Source organism: Arctopsyche grandis, chromosome 13 (genome assembly GCF_051622035.1).
Source record: "Arctopsyche grandis isolate Sample6627 chromosome 13, ASM5162203v2, whole genome shotgun sequence".
In the NCBI taxonomy this organism is placed as follows: Eukaryota; Metazoa; Arthropoda; class Insecta; order Trichoptera; family Hydropsychidae; genus Arctopsyche; species Arctopsyche grandis.
The window spans coordinates 12,075,329-12,095,878 of NC_135367.1; the positions used below are offsets into that span (position 1 = coordinate 12,075,329).

Sequence of the window (20,550 nt, forward strand, 5' to 3'; positions counted from 1 at the left end):
AATTATCGGAAGGCAAAGATCGAAAATCGAAAGATCTTAAGTCGAAAGATCAAAAAAAAGGGTGCGTGGTAAACGGTACATACTCACTTAATTTGCGCGAGCAGGATACAACAGGAACAAGTGGAACAGGCTTTTCCTCCCGTATTAATTTGCGCGCGCAGAATATTTGTGTTTTCTGTAATTCAACATTCTGGCTCGTCACGTAGACCCGTATTATGTATGTGGATAAATTTATTTATTTAATGTACACACAATAAATGTATCAAGTTCTAGTTTGATTCTTAGTGGAGTCTAATAAAAATGGATGTCTCTAATTGTAGAAAATTGGATGACCAATTTCAGGCCACTTTGATCTCCTCTCTTCGGGTCAAAGCATGCGTCACCCACATTGAGATCCCCTGGACTAGACGAATCAACTCAACATCCTTGCGACGACCTTGTCCATGTCGTCGAATGTCTCCAACCATGCGACCTGTCCGAAGTTTCCACACGCACACACCACACACACAAAATTATTCACCGTTTCATCTCGCGACCGGATTTCAATACGCAACCTTGTTTTATTTATAATATGTATATGGTAACTTTATATGGAGTGTGTCGCGGATAAGGACGGTTAAACCATCCATTGGTGATCCTCCAGTGGGAAGCCTCAGACCGTAGTGGTGTATGCTACCTGTCTCGCTCGAATTGCCCAGGTGCAAAAGAGAGGTGGAGAGACTATTGGAGTATTGGCCGAATACGAGTAGTCAGTAGCTCGGTTGGCGCGGGCGAAGCAGCACCGCTTTGTTGCGATTTGCCGCTGAACCATTTCGGTTGGTCAAAAACCGGTTAGCGAGGGACATGCAACCATGGCCGAGTTCCTGGAATACGACTGGAACCGCTTCTCCAAAGACCACATCGTCCTGGACAACAGGCGGCTCAACAAGAAGAAGGACTCCTCGGATCGTCTGAGTGCTTTGCACTCTCTCAAGGACTCGGTGGGCGCTAGCATGGACCTGGCCCTAAGAGACAAGTCCAAATGCCAAGACGACAACTTCTTAGAGATGTTTCTGTATGCTAGAAAGCACGACGTCCAAGAAGCCTTCCAACTCCTCATAAACTACTACTCATACAGACAGAGAAATGCAGACTTATTTAAAAACTTGACCGTGAACGATGAAGGAGTTGCTCACGCTTTGGAAGACGGACTTCCAGGAGTACTAGCTGAACGAGACCGAAGAGGAAGGTGCGTTTTAATAATGTTCGCATCAAATTGGAACCCGGCTCTGTACACTCTGACTTCAGTCTACAGAGCATTGCTGATAACTTTAGAAAAAGCTTTAGAAGATGTTCACAATCAAGCTAACGGTTTTGTTATAGTAGTGGACTGGACTGAGTTTAGCTTTAAGCAGTCGTCTAATATGAATCCGAAAATGTTGAAGCTGATGATTGAAGGACTGCAAGACTGCTTCCCTGCTAGGTTTAAAGGGATTCATTTCATAGCTCAGCCTTGGTATGTGGAGACTGCTTTGACTGTGATCAAACCGTTTTTGAAGGGGAAAACTAAGGAGAGGATACACCTGCATGGTTATAATTTATCGACGTTGCACGAGTACGTCACAAAGGACATCCTGCCGTCGGATCTTGGAGGTGAAGGACCTTCGCACAACACGGAAGACTGGTTGGCGAAACTTTCAGTGCCGAAACAGCAGCAGCAACAGCAGCAGCATCAGCAGTCTGCAATCCAGTGCCATGACGGGCCGAAGAACAATCAAAAGGAAAGGAAGCTGGCGAAGGAGTCCGAAGTGGAGAAGGCCAAAATAGACAGGGGATATAAAAAGAGCGAGTTCAGCTTTTTAAATAACAATGGAATCGAGAAGAGTCTGAAGGCTGAGCTGCTAAACGGGGAGGATGAGCTCATCTGAAGTGTGGGATTTTAGGGTGTGTGATATATAATTTATTATAAACTGTGATTTGAGTTGAATTCGAACGGTGCGCACTTTTTGAGATGTTTCAATGTTTCTCAACGGTCTCAGTGCTTGTGAATAAGAATCGTTCGAATAGTGCATTTTTCGTTCGATTTGTGCGTATATATGTCAAATTCGTCTCTATTTCTAGTGGATAAGGATTATTTTTGCTCGCAAATTCTGCTTCTAATTCGTGTAGTATGATCATTTGATCGCTTTTCATAATTTATAGTTTATTATATGCGAATTCCAAGTGTCAAAAATTTCGATTTTATGTGAACGACAGTACGTGGTGTAATGCAATGCTTTCAATTATTATGTATGTATGTACATATTATCATACTTAGATGGATCGACAATCGCCGAAATGTGGCATTTTGGCGATAAAAAGTTGGACACAGTAAAATGCAACTTAGCTTTAATTTATTGAGTACATATCTATATTACTACGGTGCGGTAACGGTTGAAAAAATCCTATATTGCATTTTTTGTCTAATATAAAAATTATCTATATCTATTTCTTATTTCTTACAATAATACATGGAAACAGGAAAAGAAATATTAGAATACATATATAATATATAACCAATGGCACTTCAATTCTTCTATTTTTTTAATTAAAAATCTCAAATTTTGATCAGAAACGGATGATGTAATGGCATATTATATCAAATTTAGTCCACTCTCAGACTGTTTACATTTCACTATCTGTTTTATATTGCTATTTTACAATCGATTTATATGGAGAGTTTTCAATTTGCACTCCGTTTCAGTCAAAACAGTAAAATCAACATCATTTTGATCATATTTGCCGACCCAAGTAACACTCGGAAAAATGTCATGTGACGTGATATACTTGAAATGCATTATGTGTTTTTTTTAATACGATATTTGCACTGACTGTGTGAAAAATCGGATAGGTTGTTCATTGTCTACTTGTACCGCTATTCATCTCAATCGAAATGATACAAATTCAAATGCAAAACACGTTCAAATACTTCTGCATATTTTTTAGATCGACAGTGTACGTGCACGTGTACGTAATTCAGTGCTCTATAAACCTATAATATAAAAGGTATTATTATTACATACATGTCAATGCAACATCGTGACGTTTCATATCGTTGATTGTATTGTTATGTAGGTACATGTGTCGTGTGTCATTGAGAAACACTGGTCTACGATTCTTTGGACTGAGTGTGTTTTTTTCTCGTCTTATGACGTTTCCACTCTCGTAAATTAAATGATTCGTCATTCTCCATTGTCTCCATTGCTCGCTGAAATAACCATTGCGAAATAAACATCTGAAAACAAACGTCATTTTTCATGTTCGACGAAACTTTCGTTATTGTACTGCCAATGATATATGTACATATGTACAATCTACACGACTTTATTTGGAAAAGTTCCCAAATCTACCATTAAAAACGATTACTTTGATATTTTAAATCCGAAAACTAATATTATATATAATAAAAATGCACCACATACTTTTTTTAAACAAAGTATTATATTATTAAGATTTTTTTTCTTATTTAAACCGGGTTGACACGATACGGGTGAACTCATACCGAGTCCGCTAATTTGGTGAGTTGGATGTTACTCGGAATTTGCCACTTTAGGAGTAACGTCCAAGTTACCAAATTGGTGAAATCGGTCTGAATACATTCGTATCGTGTCAACCCGGTATTAGGTCCCGGTTTTTACAATTTTATTTATTCTAAAAATTCGCATATACATACATACATATGTGTACATATGTATTTATCATATCCGACCTACTTAAATACAAAAAAAGTGAAAATAATACAAACTCAATACATGGCATTAAAAATTTATTGCATATAAATATGCAAAATCCAATATTTTCAACCATTACTTAAATATTTATTCTATTAAATGAACATTATTATTATTGCAATGGTTGTCGTCAGAAAGCAAAGTAAAGTAAATTTATCTTTACAGTTAAGATATTTATGGATAAACATTTACATACGGAAATTTATTAATACAAAAGTCAAGTACTTGTTTACATACATATGTATACTTGTGCATATATGTAAATAATTAAATATTTTAAATTTTAATGAAAGCAATGAAATGGTATAATTTTTTGATACTACAAAATAGCAACAAAAAGTTGCATTTCACTAAATTTAAATGTTTCGACATTGGACCTTTTAGAGTCACGGAAATTAATTTTTTGTGTCTATTGGACAATAATCCAAAGAACCTTGTATGTACATACATACATACATATAATGCACATAATCCGTTCCAGTAATACAAAACTCTCAAATACATATCGTATTACTTGTTATATCTAATAATAATATATTATATACAAAATGATCACTTCGGGATACAAGATATACAAACATAGATTAATAAATAAAAAAAACTTATTTTTGATATTAATTATACATGCTTGTATAAAACTAAAAATAAAAAAATCTCATAGAATATTACTATTATTACATGAATTAAAATTACAACGTACTCGAATGCCAAAATTTTAATTGTCAATTAAGCGTAGACGACATTTTTCTTAAAAATATTATTCGATTGAACCCATTCACGTGGCAATTAATGTGTTGATGAGATTCGACTAATTGGGATCAATTTATGAGGCATGTGTTTGTATTTATTTATCGATGCGCTTCTAATTTTATTATTATTATGAATTATAATGATTATTATGTACAGTATTATATGCTAGATATTATGTAATTATAAAGTAACGTTCCTTTGATTTGTAATTTAGGTGTATGTTTGTGTGTTTATTTCTTTGAAAGTGGACCAAATCTATTTTAAAAATTTAAGGCAAATTTTGAGAGTTAAATTGAAAAATTAAAGCAAACAGTGATTTATAATAACTTTGTTTTAGTAGGCTTCCAAATTCGAGTGCATTCATTGTAAGTAAAAATATATCAAATAAAAAAATGTAGTCATTGAGTATGCATTGTGATATATATATTGACCATTTGATTTCTAACGATTGATTGAATAAAATTATATTTAAATTAAAAAAAAAAAATAAAGCAATACTGTTATATATTTCTATTAGCTGCCAAGTTAAACCGTAACTATGATTTTGCTTTTAAATACATATATTATATAATTAAAATACTACCTACACATTCATACACGGCTGTAGCGAGGGGGGACAGCAGGGGGGCAGATGATCCCGGGCGCAAGATAGAGGGTGGGGGTACGGAAATGCGGTTGGTTTTTAAAATGTTGATTATTATCTGATTATATGATATAATCAACATTTAAAAAAAATAATATTTATTTAAAATGCGGATGAGCGCTACAAGACACCATTCTCCTTACCTTCATATTTACAAAAATGACAATAGTTTATATTTAATTGAATTTTAATTTATTAAAATTCACGTTAAATTAGAAAACAGTAATTTTAATATTTTACTTAATTGACGTGTTTGAAAAGTGTGAGTAAAAAAAATAATAAAAATAGAAAAGGCGGGGGGGGGAGGCGCTATTAAAAATTTTGCCCCCGGGCGCAAACTACCCTAGTTACGGCTCTGCATACAAAAAAAATTTAATAATAATGATATTTAATTTATAGGCATAGTAAGGTCTATATGGACGCAATGATATATCAATTAGACTTTTAATTTATAAATAAATTAAAATAAGCTCTAACTGTTTATGTATGTATTCTATACATATCGCAAAAAAAAACTTTGCTTAACTACATACATACATATGTATATTTGAAAACATCAAAACCCACAGATCCAATCTAAAAATTGCATCAACATATAACGTCATGCACACTGTGTGTCATTGGTTTGAAATTTAAACGTTAGACTTGGTTCACTTTCTCTCATTACTACCCGTACGCTACGATATGCGGCTTTTTGAATTGAAAAATTAATAAAACATAAAAGAGCCTTGTAATAATTTGCATCACTTGGATGTACATATTTTAATTATATGTATGTGCTCGCATGACAATTTTTGTGTTTTTATTAAGTGTATATGTGTATGTATCGTAATACTATTATGATGATTTTATGACTAATAGTGTCGACAAGAATGGATGTCTTATAAATTAAGAATGCTTCGTAGATTGTACATATTTATTTAATTGCGCATGCATGAAGAATACTCTCATTTCTCCGGAAATTTTGTGGATGTTAGTTTTTTATTTATATTTTAATTTTCGATTTGTAATGCCAATGTCCAATGAAGCTGTTTCAGCTACCATATTGCATACTATTATATTTTTTTTAAGTATACATATGTATACTCTAATAAATATTTTATGAATTTGGAAGATTCGGACTATTTAATAGTATGCAAAATGTTTTTGTGAAATTTATGTATTTTTCGAAATGTGATAATTGCTTTTTTATTATATAATATATAATAATATTATCCTTTTGGACTGATTTATAAAATATTACATGGATAAGTAATAAAACAATAAGACTATTTTCCAAGAGCAAATATTGTGAATGTAATAATTAATACTATAACTACATTATTTTTGTAAAATTTAACATTTTATATGCGAAAAAATTTAAAATTAAAAAATATCAATAAACATTCTAAACACTTTTTTCATTTATTTTTATTTTTATTTCACATGCTTGAAATATTATTAAGTTTCTCATAGCCATTAAGTGTGATTATATTAATAAAATTATTCAAATTTACAAATATTCAAGTTCATATCTAACAAAAATAAGTATACACACATTTAGGAACATGTGTTTACATTTTCTCAACGTATTTTTCATGTTAATTTTATAATAAATTGAATCTAAAATCGAAAACGTAGCCCCACTGACGTCACTTAAAAAATGTTTAATTTTTAATTATAATAAAAAATGCAAATATTCAAGGCAAAAGGGGGTCATAACTGAAGTAATATCAATATAGGTAGGTATTAAAATACATGCGCTTTTATTTATGTACATTTGAATTTAGATATGTGCATATGTACATACACATGTATTTTATCGCATACAAGAGCGCATTTTACAATAAATTTTCTATACAATAGGAAGTGTATAATTAGTCGCAATATAAATAAGTACGCTACATATACCAATGTTTCTCAAAATAACTTCATTATTTTTCACACGTGTATTGACGAACATATGTTTTCGTTGCATTTAATTAATCCGAACAATTTAGAGGCTATACATACTATGAGTCACTTGGAAAAAATAGTCATTATTCAAAAAAATAATACTAGTCTAAATAAATTGATAAATACGTGATTGAAAATTTTAGTTACTAATATGAATCACCTTGTTAATTGACTGGATTTTTTATTATTTCAAAAGTTTACATTGATATTTGTGAAAATGCTTGGGATCTATTTATAACTATATACACTAGCGTTTTTACCCGGCTTCGCTTGGTATTTGTAATATAAACCGCTTAAACATGGCGAATCTAATGGTAAACATTTTACTAAATTTATTTGAATACTTTTATTTTATTTAAATTTATTTGAATATTCATTTGTTTTTTTTACGAATCAAGCAAACATACAAAGTCTCTTTCGAAATTATATATTAGATTATATGGAACAAATTTTAAATATAAATAAATAATTGAATTAAAAAAAACTTCAATTACTAAATGAAAATAAACAAATATAACAGAATGAATAAAAAAAATTAATGAATAGATAAAACAATGAGTACCATTTTTTGGACCGGCAAATAAAACAAATGCCCCTCTCTTAAGTAGCTCGCACGACATATTCGGTTTTCGCCCGGCAAATCAAACGTCAAATGGGTTGCCAATAACAAAAATAAAATTTGACAAAAATAAATACCGACCCTAACAACCTAATCTTAAATGAATAGGGCCAACCCTAACTTAACCCAACCCTTAAATAAATAAGTGTTAGCTGCTAAGATATTACGATTACCCACTGAAAATGTAACTGGTTATGATTTCACTGAAACGTCAAATTTTATTTTTGTTACTGGCAACCTGTTTGACGTTAGATTTGCCGGGCGAACGCCGATACTGTCTTGCGAGTTATTTTAGAGATGATTTGACATTAAATATCGTTTTGACATTTGTCGTGTAATTTATTTTACAGCCGTGCCAAAAATACTATTCCTTAAACAAATAACAAATGAATAAATAAGATAAATAATTCAATGCATCCAAAATAAAATTGCTGTGTTACTTTTATGAATACAATTGCACTCTCTCAATTTTACGGGATCGGGTGATAGCCGAATATTGGTTGTTTTTAAAAAACATTTTTTGGATTAATTTTGATAAATCGAGATATTGATCACATTGCCTAGAACAATAGAATACTAAGTATGAGAAGAGATCGAAAGAGGAGTCCTCGGGTGAGCAAAGATAAGATCAATACTGATCGCATGACCAATTATATCAAAGGCAGGCAGATCACATGATCGTTCTAATATAATAAAATAACAAATAATCGGACCATAAACATAAATCGGTCGATTGTCATGTACATATGTATGTAGGTACGTCGATCGCATCTCGCAGTTTAATTGCCCGTCGCCATTTTCGTATTCTTCCATTATAATTTTTATTTCAATGACGATTTGATGAGCGTGCACACGGTCGAGGTCCACATCGGACAAAGGCCGTCGCCATCACTTCCGAACGGAAGTCGGCCATATGCATCCGAACAATACAAATTTGTTTCGAACGAAGCCAATTTCGCCGACAAATAATGTCTAACAGTATATAGCGTAAGGCCTAAGTGTCACTACATACAATACACACTCACTCAAATGCATCAAATCCATATTGTACTGTGTATCTATGTAATATGTAATTCATTCAAAATGCGAAAAGGCGTGGCTTTCCGCCTCGAACTGTTCTTCGATTGGCCGATCGAAATAGAGTGACCAATGGCTGCGCAGTATTTTTAGGCGTCACGTTCAAATTGTTATTTTATTCAGTTCAGTTGACTCACGCAGATTTCAGGGTTGAATTTGTCCATTATGTTTACAGATTGGTTTTTGAGACTGGTTCGTTTTATATTCTCCAACTACTCGATTGACCGTGAAAAGTAGAACGATGCTTCTATCCTTTTGGTATTCCTATTGTATGATAGTACTTTTACATACATATATACCAGTGGCGGCTCGTGATAATTTTTAGTGGCGGGGCTGCACTGAAAAGATGTCTAAAAAATGTCACCATAATTATTCTATCATGTCATAACAGGACAAAATAAGCACAATTTTTGGCGTACGCCCACTTACATTTGGATTTAAGTATTATTGAAAAACAAACTAGCAAAATTCACCACCCATTAAAGGGGTGCGTCCAAACACGATGAAGATTTCGAAAAATACGCTGGTACTCCAGTAAGATTGCTAAAAAAAATTCGTTCTTGCTGGTTTCGCGACGCGGATTAAAAAAAACCCCAAAACCTTTCAAAAACTTAACCCCCTAATTCGTAACGAAAAACATTAACAGCTAGATAAGTTGCTTTTTTTTATTTCAGCACTTATTTGTTCCCTACACACGTTCAAAATACAATCTAAAAGTTAATTTTGAATAGTTTTTGATGTCCCTTTAAAAACCGAAGAAGTTTGAAAATGTTTTTTTAAAGAATCGTCGAAATTTTGTGAATATTCTAGAAGCCCCCGAAAAACTCCTGGATTTTTTGAATTATCTGTTTCATCGTGTCCCCTCATTGGCATTTCAAATTTACCGCAAAATTTAACGCAATCAATAATTTTAAATAAAACATCCCGATTTTTTTTTGACGTTTTCGTTATGCTTATCTATTTCCCGCCGACAAGCTTCCCAAAATCGTTAGATTACACACATTTTTTAAGTGTTCGACACTTCCCTCGTATTTTTAAATTTATCGTTTAAATGTTTTAAGTCAATAACTCCTGTTTTCGTCCAAGATGCTTCGCCTGGCGACTCGCCTCCAAACAAAAGACACGGATAACAAAATAACGCGTTTTTTTCTGTACATCTCGTTAACCAATTGTATTTTTTATAAATGTCTGGATTAAATTTTCGCGAGTAACTAAAAAATCTACAAGTTGCAGGCTGTGAAATAATTAAATTGGGCGTGAGGCAGCCTAATGCTTTTATAGCGACTTTTTCGGTAAGTTTTAGTCGCGAAAAGTGCAAATTTTGTAAATATTTTACTGAATTCTTTTGTTCTTCCATTTTTAAAAGAAAAAAAATCTTAATATATTTAAATAAAAATTACGAGAAAAAGTTAAACAGATTTGAAAAAAGTTTGCTGTTATCAAAATGAAAACGACTCACCGAAGATTTGATGAGGGCTCGTACACAACCAATTAAGAGTAACGAAAACGAATAAAGCTGTGATCGTGCGATTCAACTAATCAAATGTAAGATCAAGCGCGCGAAATCTTAAACAAACTGACAGATGAATGTCGTTTAACAGGCGAAGGCTGCCGACTGTCCAGCCCAAAACGGCAGAGTGAGTGAAAGAGAAAGAGCTATCTGCAGTTGCAAATAGCTCTTTCTCTTTCTCGTTCCGAAACTCCGGGCTGCGCAGCGTTCAGTGCGGCGCTGTAACACTTTACAGCCAGTACAGCAACATTTTAATTCATCTGTCACCATACAAGTTAGTGGGGTCTTCGAAACGGTCAACATTACTTACAATATCACCCTTTTGGATATGGGTGATATTGTAAGTAATATTTACTCTGTCGAAGGCCCCAATAGTTCGTCCATCCAACTAATAAAAAAAATATCATTAATAAATAAAATATTAAATGTATTATTAAACATATATCTTGGAATTTTATAGGAGGGTCTGCAGCCCGGCAGCCCATTAGGACGAGCCGCCACTGATATATACCTATGGTATGTATGTGGGATTGGTGCAAACGATCGACAAGCGCCAGACAGACTGAACCACAGATTAACTGGATGGCTGCTTTAAACGCAATTCTCGACTTCACGAATGATATATTGCACATCAGATGACGAGTAACCTTTCGATGTGCACAGATGCAATTATTAAAATGGTGATTATTAAAATTGAGTTGGATCTTTCTGGCGAGTTTAATAAGGCAAAATTCGGAACTAAAGTATCAGAAGCACAGAACGTATACAAAGTAGGTATGTCGGGACTTCGGGTAGATTTCCTTTAGTGTAAGTGTGTACACGTGTCGTTAATCTGTGGTTCAGTCTATCTGTCGCTTGTCGATCGTTTGCACCGCATCGTATGTACATATGTATGTACGTTACGCTGATAGACAAAACGAATAGAATAGGCAAAGAATTGCTTAATTCGTGTAAAATGCAAGCCCGTTGTTGCTTAATTCGTGAATTAAGTAATTATCTGCCGAATGCTTTCACGCGTACTGTTGCAGCCACCGCTTATAAAATAATAAGTAACTTATTGTTAAATCAGTACTTCCACCAAGTTATGAAACATGCATGATATAATAATTTGATCCATCTTTTTTTATTAAAAAAAATCGTAAAACGTAAAATAGTGCAAGTGTTCATAGTATACTCAATAATTGATAAATCGAACTAATTTTTAAGCAATATTAAAATGACGATTTCAACAAGTTGAAAAAAAAACAACATTTTCAGTAATATAAATTATAACAATTTAACAATCGTCAAAACACAATATACTATTGCACTTGAAATGAAAAGTGTATACATGAGAAGAAAAACAAATGTTGTGATGTTGACAGTTTTAGAATTCTATAAACTGTCCTATTCACGCATTCAGCAGATAATTTGCATAATTCATGAATTAAGCAACAGGCTTGCATTTTTCGTGAAATAGGCAATTTTACCAAATTTGACGTAACATATCTACTCGTATTATATATGTAGGTACACAATATACATATGTATGTACGTATTCCAGTTTCCTTTTTAAACGAAATTCAAGGAATTAGCATAGCGTTACAAATACAATGTAGACATACAAACAAATAAAGAAAAAGGAATTGATCGGGAATGACAACTCATCTAATCATTTTTTTAAAGATGCTTTCAGCTCAACCATTTTATGTTTACAGCCTTGTTTAAGATACAGGTCATCGATATATTTAGATATCAATGATTTAGGTACTCCAACCTTCAAATTTGCATGAGCTTATTTTATTGTTTCTACAATATATCCAATATACAATATGTAGAAGTTTATTTTTTCTCTAACCGCTAAAATGTCCTATTCAAATACATATTTTACATTTTGCGGCTAATTTCCAAAGATAATTATCAGTAATGAAATAGCATGCCCTCAATAAAATCAATTAAATTACACCAGAAATCGCTTAAGATCTCAATTTATAGTAATATTATCTTTATCCAAGTCAAAATTTATTGCATTATAATATTTATGACATTGAGAAAGAATTGATAACTTAATTATCGAGATATGAATATAGGAATCAAAACCATGTACATACATACATACATAGATATATGTATATATACTATTTTTTTATCATACAAATTCAATAAAAAAAATCTGTTTTAACGATCATGGCGGCATTACCGAATAGCCGGTTGTTGATCAGTATGACATAAGAGCAATAAATATAGAAATCTAGATTATAATGTTTGGTTTATTTTATTCAAAATAAAAAGTGCTAGTGGTAAAGTGAATTTGGAACCGTTAATTATTTATCTACATACATATTTTCAAAATCCACCTTTATCAATATTCATATTTTCTCTTGATTTAATACATATTTTTTATTAAATTTCCTTATCATATTTTGATTTATAATTGTAGAAACATGTTTATTGTTAACAATAACACTTGTTTAAGTCATGTAAACACATGAACTGAAACAATGCTATTTAACTGTAAGATCTGTTATGCAGATGCGTCGATTAATGACCATGACTTGAACTGAATCAACGGTTGCTGATCGGCGCTATCCAACAAAATAGAATTTTTGCTGACCAGCGCAACCAAACCAATTCCAAAAAAAGAAAAAATGCACTATATTCAGACCGGAATCGTCCATGACGACCTTCTTTGTAAATTTAAACAGTACCATTTATGGAATTCCTACGACGTACGAGCCAACCAACAACTCACGTCCTAAATATGTATGTACACTGATATCCAAAACGAGAATTTGAAGAATGCGTAAACGTCAATTGGAGACTAAAAACTATATTCGCCATTGGTATACTGTTTCGAATTTAAATCTAGGGCTAAAGATTCATTCGCAAATTTTATATACATAAATGTGCACATCGACCGGCTACATTGGCGATTGCGAAAACTTGCTCGGCTGGTCATGTGAGTCACCTCGAACGTCAAGATCAATTGAATACGGTCCAGGGGAGTGAGAGGCGTTCTTTATTACTGTAAAACTTTTTATGCAACATTTAATATACAGATCAATGTGTATATATATAACCGTGAGGCGAATGCTCAGTGTGCTTCCAAACTCCTATAATTCAAAATTCAAAATCGAAACAAGCTTTCTCATCACCGATACGTCGCATTGGCTAAAAGCTATAATGGGAGTATGTACATCCGCGTCACGTCTTACTTGATTCAGGTTTGTTCGCTTACAGTGATGTTAGAACTTGAAGACTTGGTTTTTCAAATAGCTTAGGAATATGTACAGCTAGTAATTAAGTATAGTATGTCCAAACATCTGACTTTTATCTATCTTATATATCTATATATATATATATATATATATATATATATATATATATATATATATATATATATATATATATATATATATATATATATATATATATATATATATATAGATATATAAGATAGATAAAAGTCAGATGTTTGGACATACTATACTTAATTACTAGCTGTACATATTCCTAAGCTATTTGAAAAACCAAGTCTTCAAGTTCTAACATCACTGTAAGCGAACAAACCTGAATCAAGTAAGACGTGACGCGGATGTACATACTCCCATTATAGCTTTTAGCCAATGCGACGTATCGGTGATGAGAAAGCTTGTTTCGATTTTGAATTTTGAATTATAGGAGTTTGGAAGCACACTGAGCATTCGCCTCACGGTTATATATATACACATTGATCTGTATATTAAATGTTGCATAAAAAGTTTTACAGTAATAATATATATATATATATATATATATATATATATATATATATATATATATATATATATATATATATATAATATATATATATATATATATTCATTTATATATTCATTTATATATTCATTTATATATTCATTTATATATATATATATATATATATATATATATATATATATATATATATATATATATATATATATATATATAATATATATATATATATATATATATATATATATATATATATATATATATATATATATATATATATATAAATGAATGTCTGTGTCTCGAATAGGCTCCTAAACCACTGAAGCGATTACGATGTAACTTTCAGGATTTGTTGTATGCATGTCCGGGAAGATTACTATGAAATAAAACGGGAATGAGTGTCATAGCAACGCAATTATTTCGAATGTGTTCGCGTCGCGACCAACGTGTTCGCTGCCTGCGTTTTTCCGACAAATGGGAACGGGAAAGAAAACGGGAAGGGGAACGGGAACGGGAACGAGAACTGCATGTGTTATTGTGGCATTGCAACGCATGCCGGGTTCAGCTAGTAGATATATAAAAATGAATGTCTTTTTGTCTGTCTGTCTCGTATAGGCTCCTAGACCACTCAACCGATTACGATGGAACATTCAGGATTTGTTATATGCATGTCCGGGAAGCTTACTGTAACAAAAATCGGTCAAAAATGGGAACGGGAATGAGTGGCATTGCAACGCAATAATTTCAAATGTTTTCGCGTCGCCACCTGGGTTGTTAGGGTAAAATAAACAAACAATTGAATAATTACAAATTTGTTCGCCGCCTGCGTTTTTCAGACAAATTATCATTACTGTAATTTAATTTGATTATTAATTATTAATTTGAAACTGAAACATTCACTCATCGAAACACATTGAGAAACGGGAATGGAAACGGGAACGGGAATGGGAATTGCATGCGTTATTGTATCATTGCAACGCATGCCGGTTTCAGCTAGTGTTCTATAAAATCTTCGCTGCAACTTTGAGGAATTGTATACATCGAAAATTTTGCGGTGAATCTGTTGAATATCCATTTCCATCTATTGAATAAGTACTGCCTGGCGGTTTCTTGTGTGCATCTGACATTTGGTTTGCACAAATACAAGGTGCATAGTTTAATTTGATCATTTGGGCCAATTTATCACATTTGGCTATAAATGTTTCATTACCTTGACATTTTTAATTCAAAGTTTAATTACAGTGTCGGGTGCAAAGCTTATTTACAGGTACATATTTGTTTGAATTAAACTTGTCATTAAAATAACTAGTACAGTGATATCTTACTAGCATCCGTCTGCACTCATGCAATATCCCTTCATATAGACATACCGGTTTAACTTGACCATTGAAGTTTTAGCACATAGTCCTCAACTCATGTACACGTTTTTCTCAAGTCAATTGCATTGAATTTAGTCATAGATACACGATGTTTTTTTTTTTTTTTGTAAGGGCTCATAGGAATCATTGTGTTTTAGACATTTCTAATTGATTTTAAAATGTAATTATTTCATTCAGCAATATCGTTCTTGCAACTCAAATGCACCCACGTATAGTTACACCGGTTTAACTCGTCAGTCGAAATTGAGCTCATAGATTTATCAACTTGATTAAACCGTCTACTACTGAGAATGTATAATACATACATATATCCGTCAGATATGAACGATAAATGCCTTCGTTGAATTATATCGAGAACATATTCTAAGCTAGGGTTAGTATCAAATTATAAAATTACTACACTTATCAATCAAAACTTGAAGGTTAAATTTACTAATCGAACACTTTTCCTATTAGGATTTTTTAAGAATACGAATAAAGTACAAAAGTTTACTATCATTAGTGGGCCCATAGAAGAAAAAAAGAGGACAAAGCTGCCCACCGTATAATCAAAGTGTCGTTACAATCTATGTAAAAAGATTCGACGGACATTACTCTTTTTTTTTTTTAGATGTAAAAACCGAGGCAGTTCGCTCATTTACACACTTATCTTTTACGCCGTTCGTACATATTTGTAAATATACGGGTAGAACTGTAGTAATTTTTGTATTTTTAATGAATTTAACCCACTAACGACTGCCTCGGGGCTGTCGTTACCCCGGATAAGCGGTACATGTTTACATTGTGCACGAGCTACGCTTTTAAAACGTTCAACGACAATATTCAATATTGATAAAATATAAATCCAAGATAAGATTAACGGAAAAGTGGTCGAGATAAGCTACATATGTTCGTATGGGGGTCATTTGTTTCAATGAACAAATGTTATTTAAATGAATTCATTAATACATGTCCTTATACATTTTTAAATTTTAATCTTTAAAACTCGGTCTTTTTTTTGTGGAAATGATATATACTCTAGAATTATTTTAAACTAGTGTTGTACATGATGACTGATGACAAATCATCACATGGGTGTTGGCATATTAAGTTATTAAATAATAAAAAAAATAAAATAAATGTGTCGTCGGTCATGTGTTCGATCCCCACGCGGTCGATTTTTTTTCAAATACCTTTAAAATACATTTAATTTAATATTAATATTTAATTGTTTAATGTGAATAAAATGATAAAAACTATCTACCTACCTACATATAAACAACATAAAATACGGATAGAAAAATTAAATTAAATAAAATTTCAATAGATTGCGGTAAATTCTCTGCCAAGAGGAAACATTGATAGCAAATAGTATATATAGAAGTTTTTCTCTTCTGTTATTGTATTCGTATATACGTTTTGGCAGTGGGTTAGCTGTGACGTACATACATATGTACATATGTATGTCGAATCGAAACGACTATTATAGTACGGCGAACGTTATCTCGGACAGACAGACATACACACAGACAGAATAGATGATGTCACTTGTTCAATTTTGGTGCGCGGTAAAATTGTACAATCAGTAATTTAAAATCATCGTGAAGCAAAAAGTAGATACGTAATTTTAATACAATTTTTTTGAAAATCAAAAAACACCGGTTTGTTTTTCTGTGTAATCAATTTGATAATATCGTATGTGATAGAGTTTTATCTGATTCGAATGGCTCGAATCGTTGAGATTTCAAATATAGCATGATGCGTGAGTGTGATGTCATATTGCGTGCGGGAATCCGCTCAAGCATCGGTATTCATTCGTATTGGTTTCATATGCGTGCTTATTTTTACTTTTTTTTTGTTTGTTGTTAGTATTTGCACTAATTATGTACGTAACTGTCATCTAGTGACGTTTGAACTGATGAATTACGGCCGCGAGAGCGACGCAGCCGACCATGGCCAGATGTCACGGTTGAAACGTCAACATAAACGTTCGGCATATCGACTGATTCATTTTACATAAGGAATAGTCTCTTTTTATGTGATTTTTTTTAAATTATAACTGTTAAAATAGCGTCGAGCGCTTTTGGTGAGTGAAATTTACTTTTTGTTTTTTATATTCTGATTTAGTTTATTTGTTTTTTCATTTGCCTGTTTTATTTTTATATTACCGATTACCAATAATCATGCATTTATTTATAACTAGTGGCTTTGCCCGGCTTCACTCGGTATTTGTAATATAAACCGCTTAGTCATGGCTAATCTAATAGTAAACATTTTGTTAAATTTATTTGAATAGTTTTATTTTATTTAAATTTAATTGAATATTCATTTGTTTTCATATTTAATTTAACGTCACAGACTCTACGAACCAAAACTTACATACATATGTACATACAAAGTCTTTTTCGAAATTATATAGATATACATACATATGTATATTAGATTTTTGTGTTTTTGTTTCTTTATCTGTGTAGTGCACTCCTTGCTTTGGAGTGATCTGTACGAGTTAATTTAAAATAAATAAAATATGTAAATGTCCGCCATTCTGTGTCATTTTTTTTCTACTTTTCAGAAGAACATGACATCGTTGCGTAGGGGTGGGTGGAGGATCCAAGTAAAAGGCCAAAGTCTTGTCACAGCATTTATTGATGTATTAAGGAGATACACGCACTGGCAGTGCTCCGTCCAGAATGTCTTGATATCGCCTAAGTACCGCCTTATAACGGATAGGTCACTCGACGTCCGGTTTGTTTACCTATTGTTATGGTCACGTACGGATATTTATTCCCACGACACTCAGCCCCACGGTATCGGTCACTTCTGAGAACTCCACGGGAATGAGACCGAGTGCTGCTACTAAACCAATTCGGTGGCTACTATTTAGCTTACTTGCACTTAGTTTGCAGATAATCCTCGAAACCAATTATAACGGTCGCACAGTGTCAGGGATGCGCCTCGGCCTAATCCAATTGCAATTAACCGGCGGCTCTTTTTTAGTATACGTAACAATATTATAACAACTATATTTTGATTCAGTTCATTTCTTTTTCATTTGCTTATTTTATTTTTACTTTACCAATTATACTATATGTAAGAAGTTCGCTATTATGTATGACAATATTTTTTTCCATTTTTTATAAGAACATAGTTCATATGAATTAGATAAAAAAGTGGAAAAACATTATATTTAAAAATCGAACTATTTGAGTGAGTGAATATCTACATTTGTAATTCACATTAAAAATAAATTCGAGAAAGTTAAATTTGCAAGCCTTCTACTAGTTCTAAATAAAATGTGTAAGACTTTAACCTCAAAAAAGCTTCGAACCATTAGCTTAGGGCAGTATATACGTTAGACAAGGTCGTTATTTAATTTAACTAATTAATTCATTAATGGCCCATTAATCTGTCGATAAATCATCAATTAGCACCCAAAAAACTAACTCCCCTGTTATTCCCTAGAATACATTCGATCGAACAAGTTTTTATAATCTAATATATTTAAATTAAAATACATATATACAAACAATACGTATTTTAATTAAAAAACAAATATTAAGCAACTCTTAAGTAATTCCTGGAAACTGATGATCCCAACAACTTTTTCTGTCAAACGTATTCTATCATAGTACATCAGTTTTCTAACCACACATGACACATCACGTGAATTATTTCTATTGTAAATTTAATACACATCTCATTACTACCAGCATTGTTCAAATTGTAAATCATAAATTGAAAATCTCTATGAAAATAAATATTTAAAAAATGCACAATAGCAACTATGAAATCGGCCATTTGTCACACACGTCAAAAACACATAACCCTCAATCATGCAACTCTCATTTTTAACACATTAACGGCCGAGATCATTAATCGACTTGTATCATTTTTTTTACTGAGCCTGTTCTATTTTACACGTCCATCTTTTTTTAAACGAAGTCGAAGAATACCATCATGCAATGATGATGATGATGAACGCAATCTCTAGACCGAGTCTATTATTATGAAATTGATCGGTTTGAAAATGAACACTCGCACCTACATGTGTGTATAATAAGTATGTTCGAAAGAGAAAACCCATTTGAAAGTGATTATCGCGTGGCTTTGATCGAAAAATACCAAACATCTGCACCTATTGTGACGTCAACTGGGTTGTTTATTAGCCACCCTGCAAATATATGGATATGTATGTGGTTACGAGGATTGTGTCATCGTCATCAGAGCGTGTGTGGATATGGGGTGAATGTTCCGATATTTTTTATACCTGGGTTGATTCATATAATGGTTGAGTTTATCCTCATTGCAAAACAGGCTAACGTTTCAAGCTGAATCTTGCAAGATACAGCATTGGAATCATCATTACAGAAGACAGCGGAAATTATTTAAAGATGAACTTTTCTTTGTTTCCTCCTAACACTGAACAACAACAAAAAAAACACATTTTTTACTTACCGGAGACTAATAAATTTTTTCTAAGTTTGACCCACTGAATTCGAACACGTCAATGGTGTTTATGGTTTTGACTGCAAAAACCTAAAATCTGTAAAAGCCTAAAATGCGCATTTTTTAAACGCTCATAAACGAAAGAACACCAATAGATATCATTGACATATTCGATTGCAACGAGCAGTGGCGCCCTCGGGCAATTTTTTCCAAACACCCTTAGAAAAAAATTATAAAAAACTGGATTACCATCCACCTTTTTCCGGCCTTGGGACCTTGCTACAGTTTCAGACAGTGTCAGCAAAAGCATAGAAACCCAAATGCTTGGATATGATTCTTGTAAATTATGCCTTTTTATAAAATTCAATACATTGAATGAAAGGCTTTTAAATTGATAAGTTCATTGATAATAATACTCGCGGTGAGCTTAATTTGAAGATTGGCTTTTTCCAGTAGATTGTTTGAATAGAATTTTCCGAGTTCAAATGTAGGGCTTTTGGCGCTCTAATTTTAATTTTAAAGCGCTTTTGGCGCATCGAGCGGCGCCCTAACTTATTTGGCGCCCTCGGGCACCGCCCGACCCAGCCCCCCCTAAAACCGGCAATGGCAACGAGTTAAATTAAATAAAGATTGAATAGTATCCACTCCGTTAATTTTTTTGCTCAGTGTATTCATATTTTAGCTTGAATCTTGCAATTCTTAAAGTTTTAAAAATATTCTTCATTCAC

At 32.6% G+C, this 20,550-nt stretch overlaps 1 protein-coding gene and 1 long non-coding RNA gene across 2 annotated transcripts in view; both read left to right on the forward strand.

Moving 5' to 3' along the window:
* The window catches only part of LOC143921171 (uncharacterized), an 895,047-nt gene that overhangs the window by 846,998 nt on the left and 27,499 nt on the right, over positions 1 to 20,550 (forward strand). The gene's annotated exons all lie outside the window — the stretch shown is intronic.
* On the forward strand, positions 852 to 1,907 carry LOC143921602 (clavesin-2-like). Its single transcript, XM_077444952.1, is given in 3 exon segments — positions 852 to 1,676; positions 1,678 to 1,731; positions 1,770 to 1,907. Coding segments are annotated over 3 exon segments (1,017 nt in total).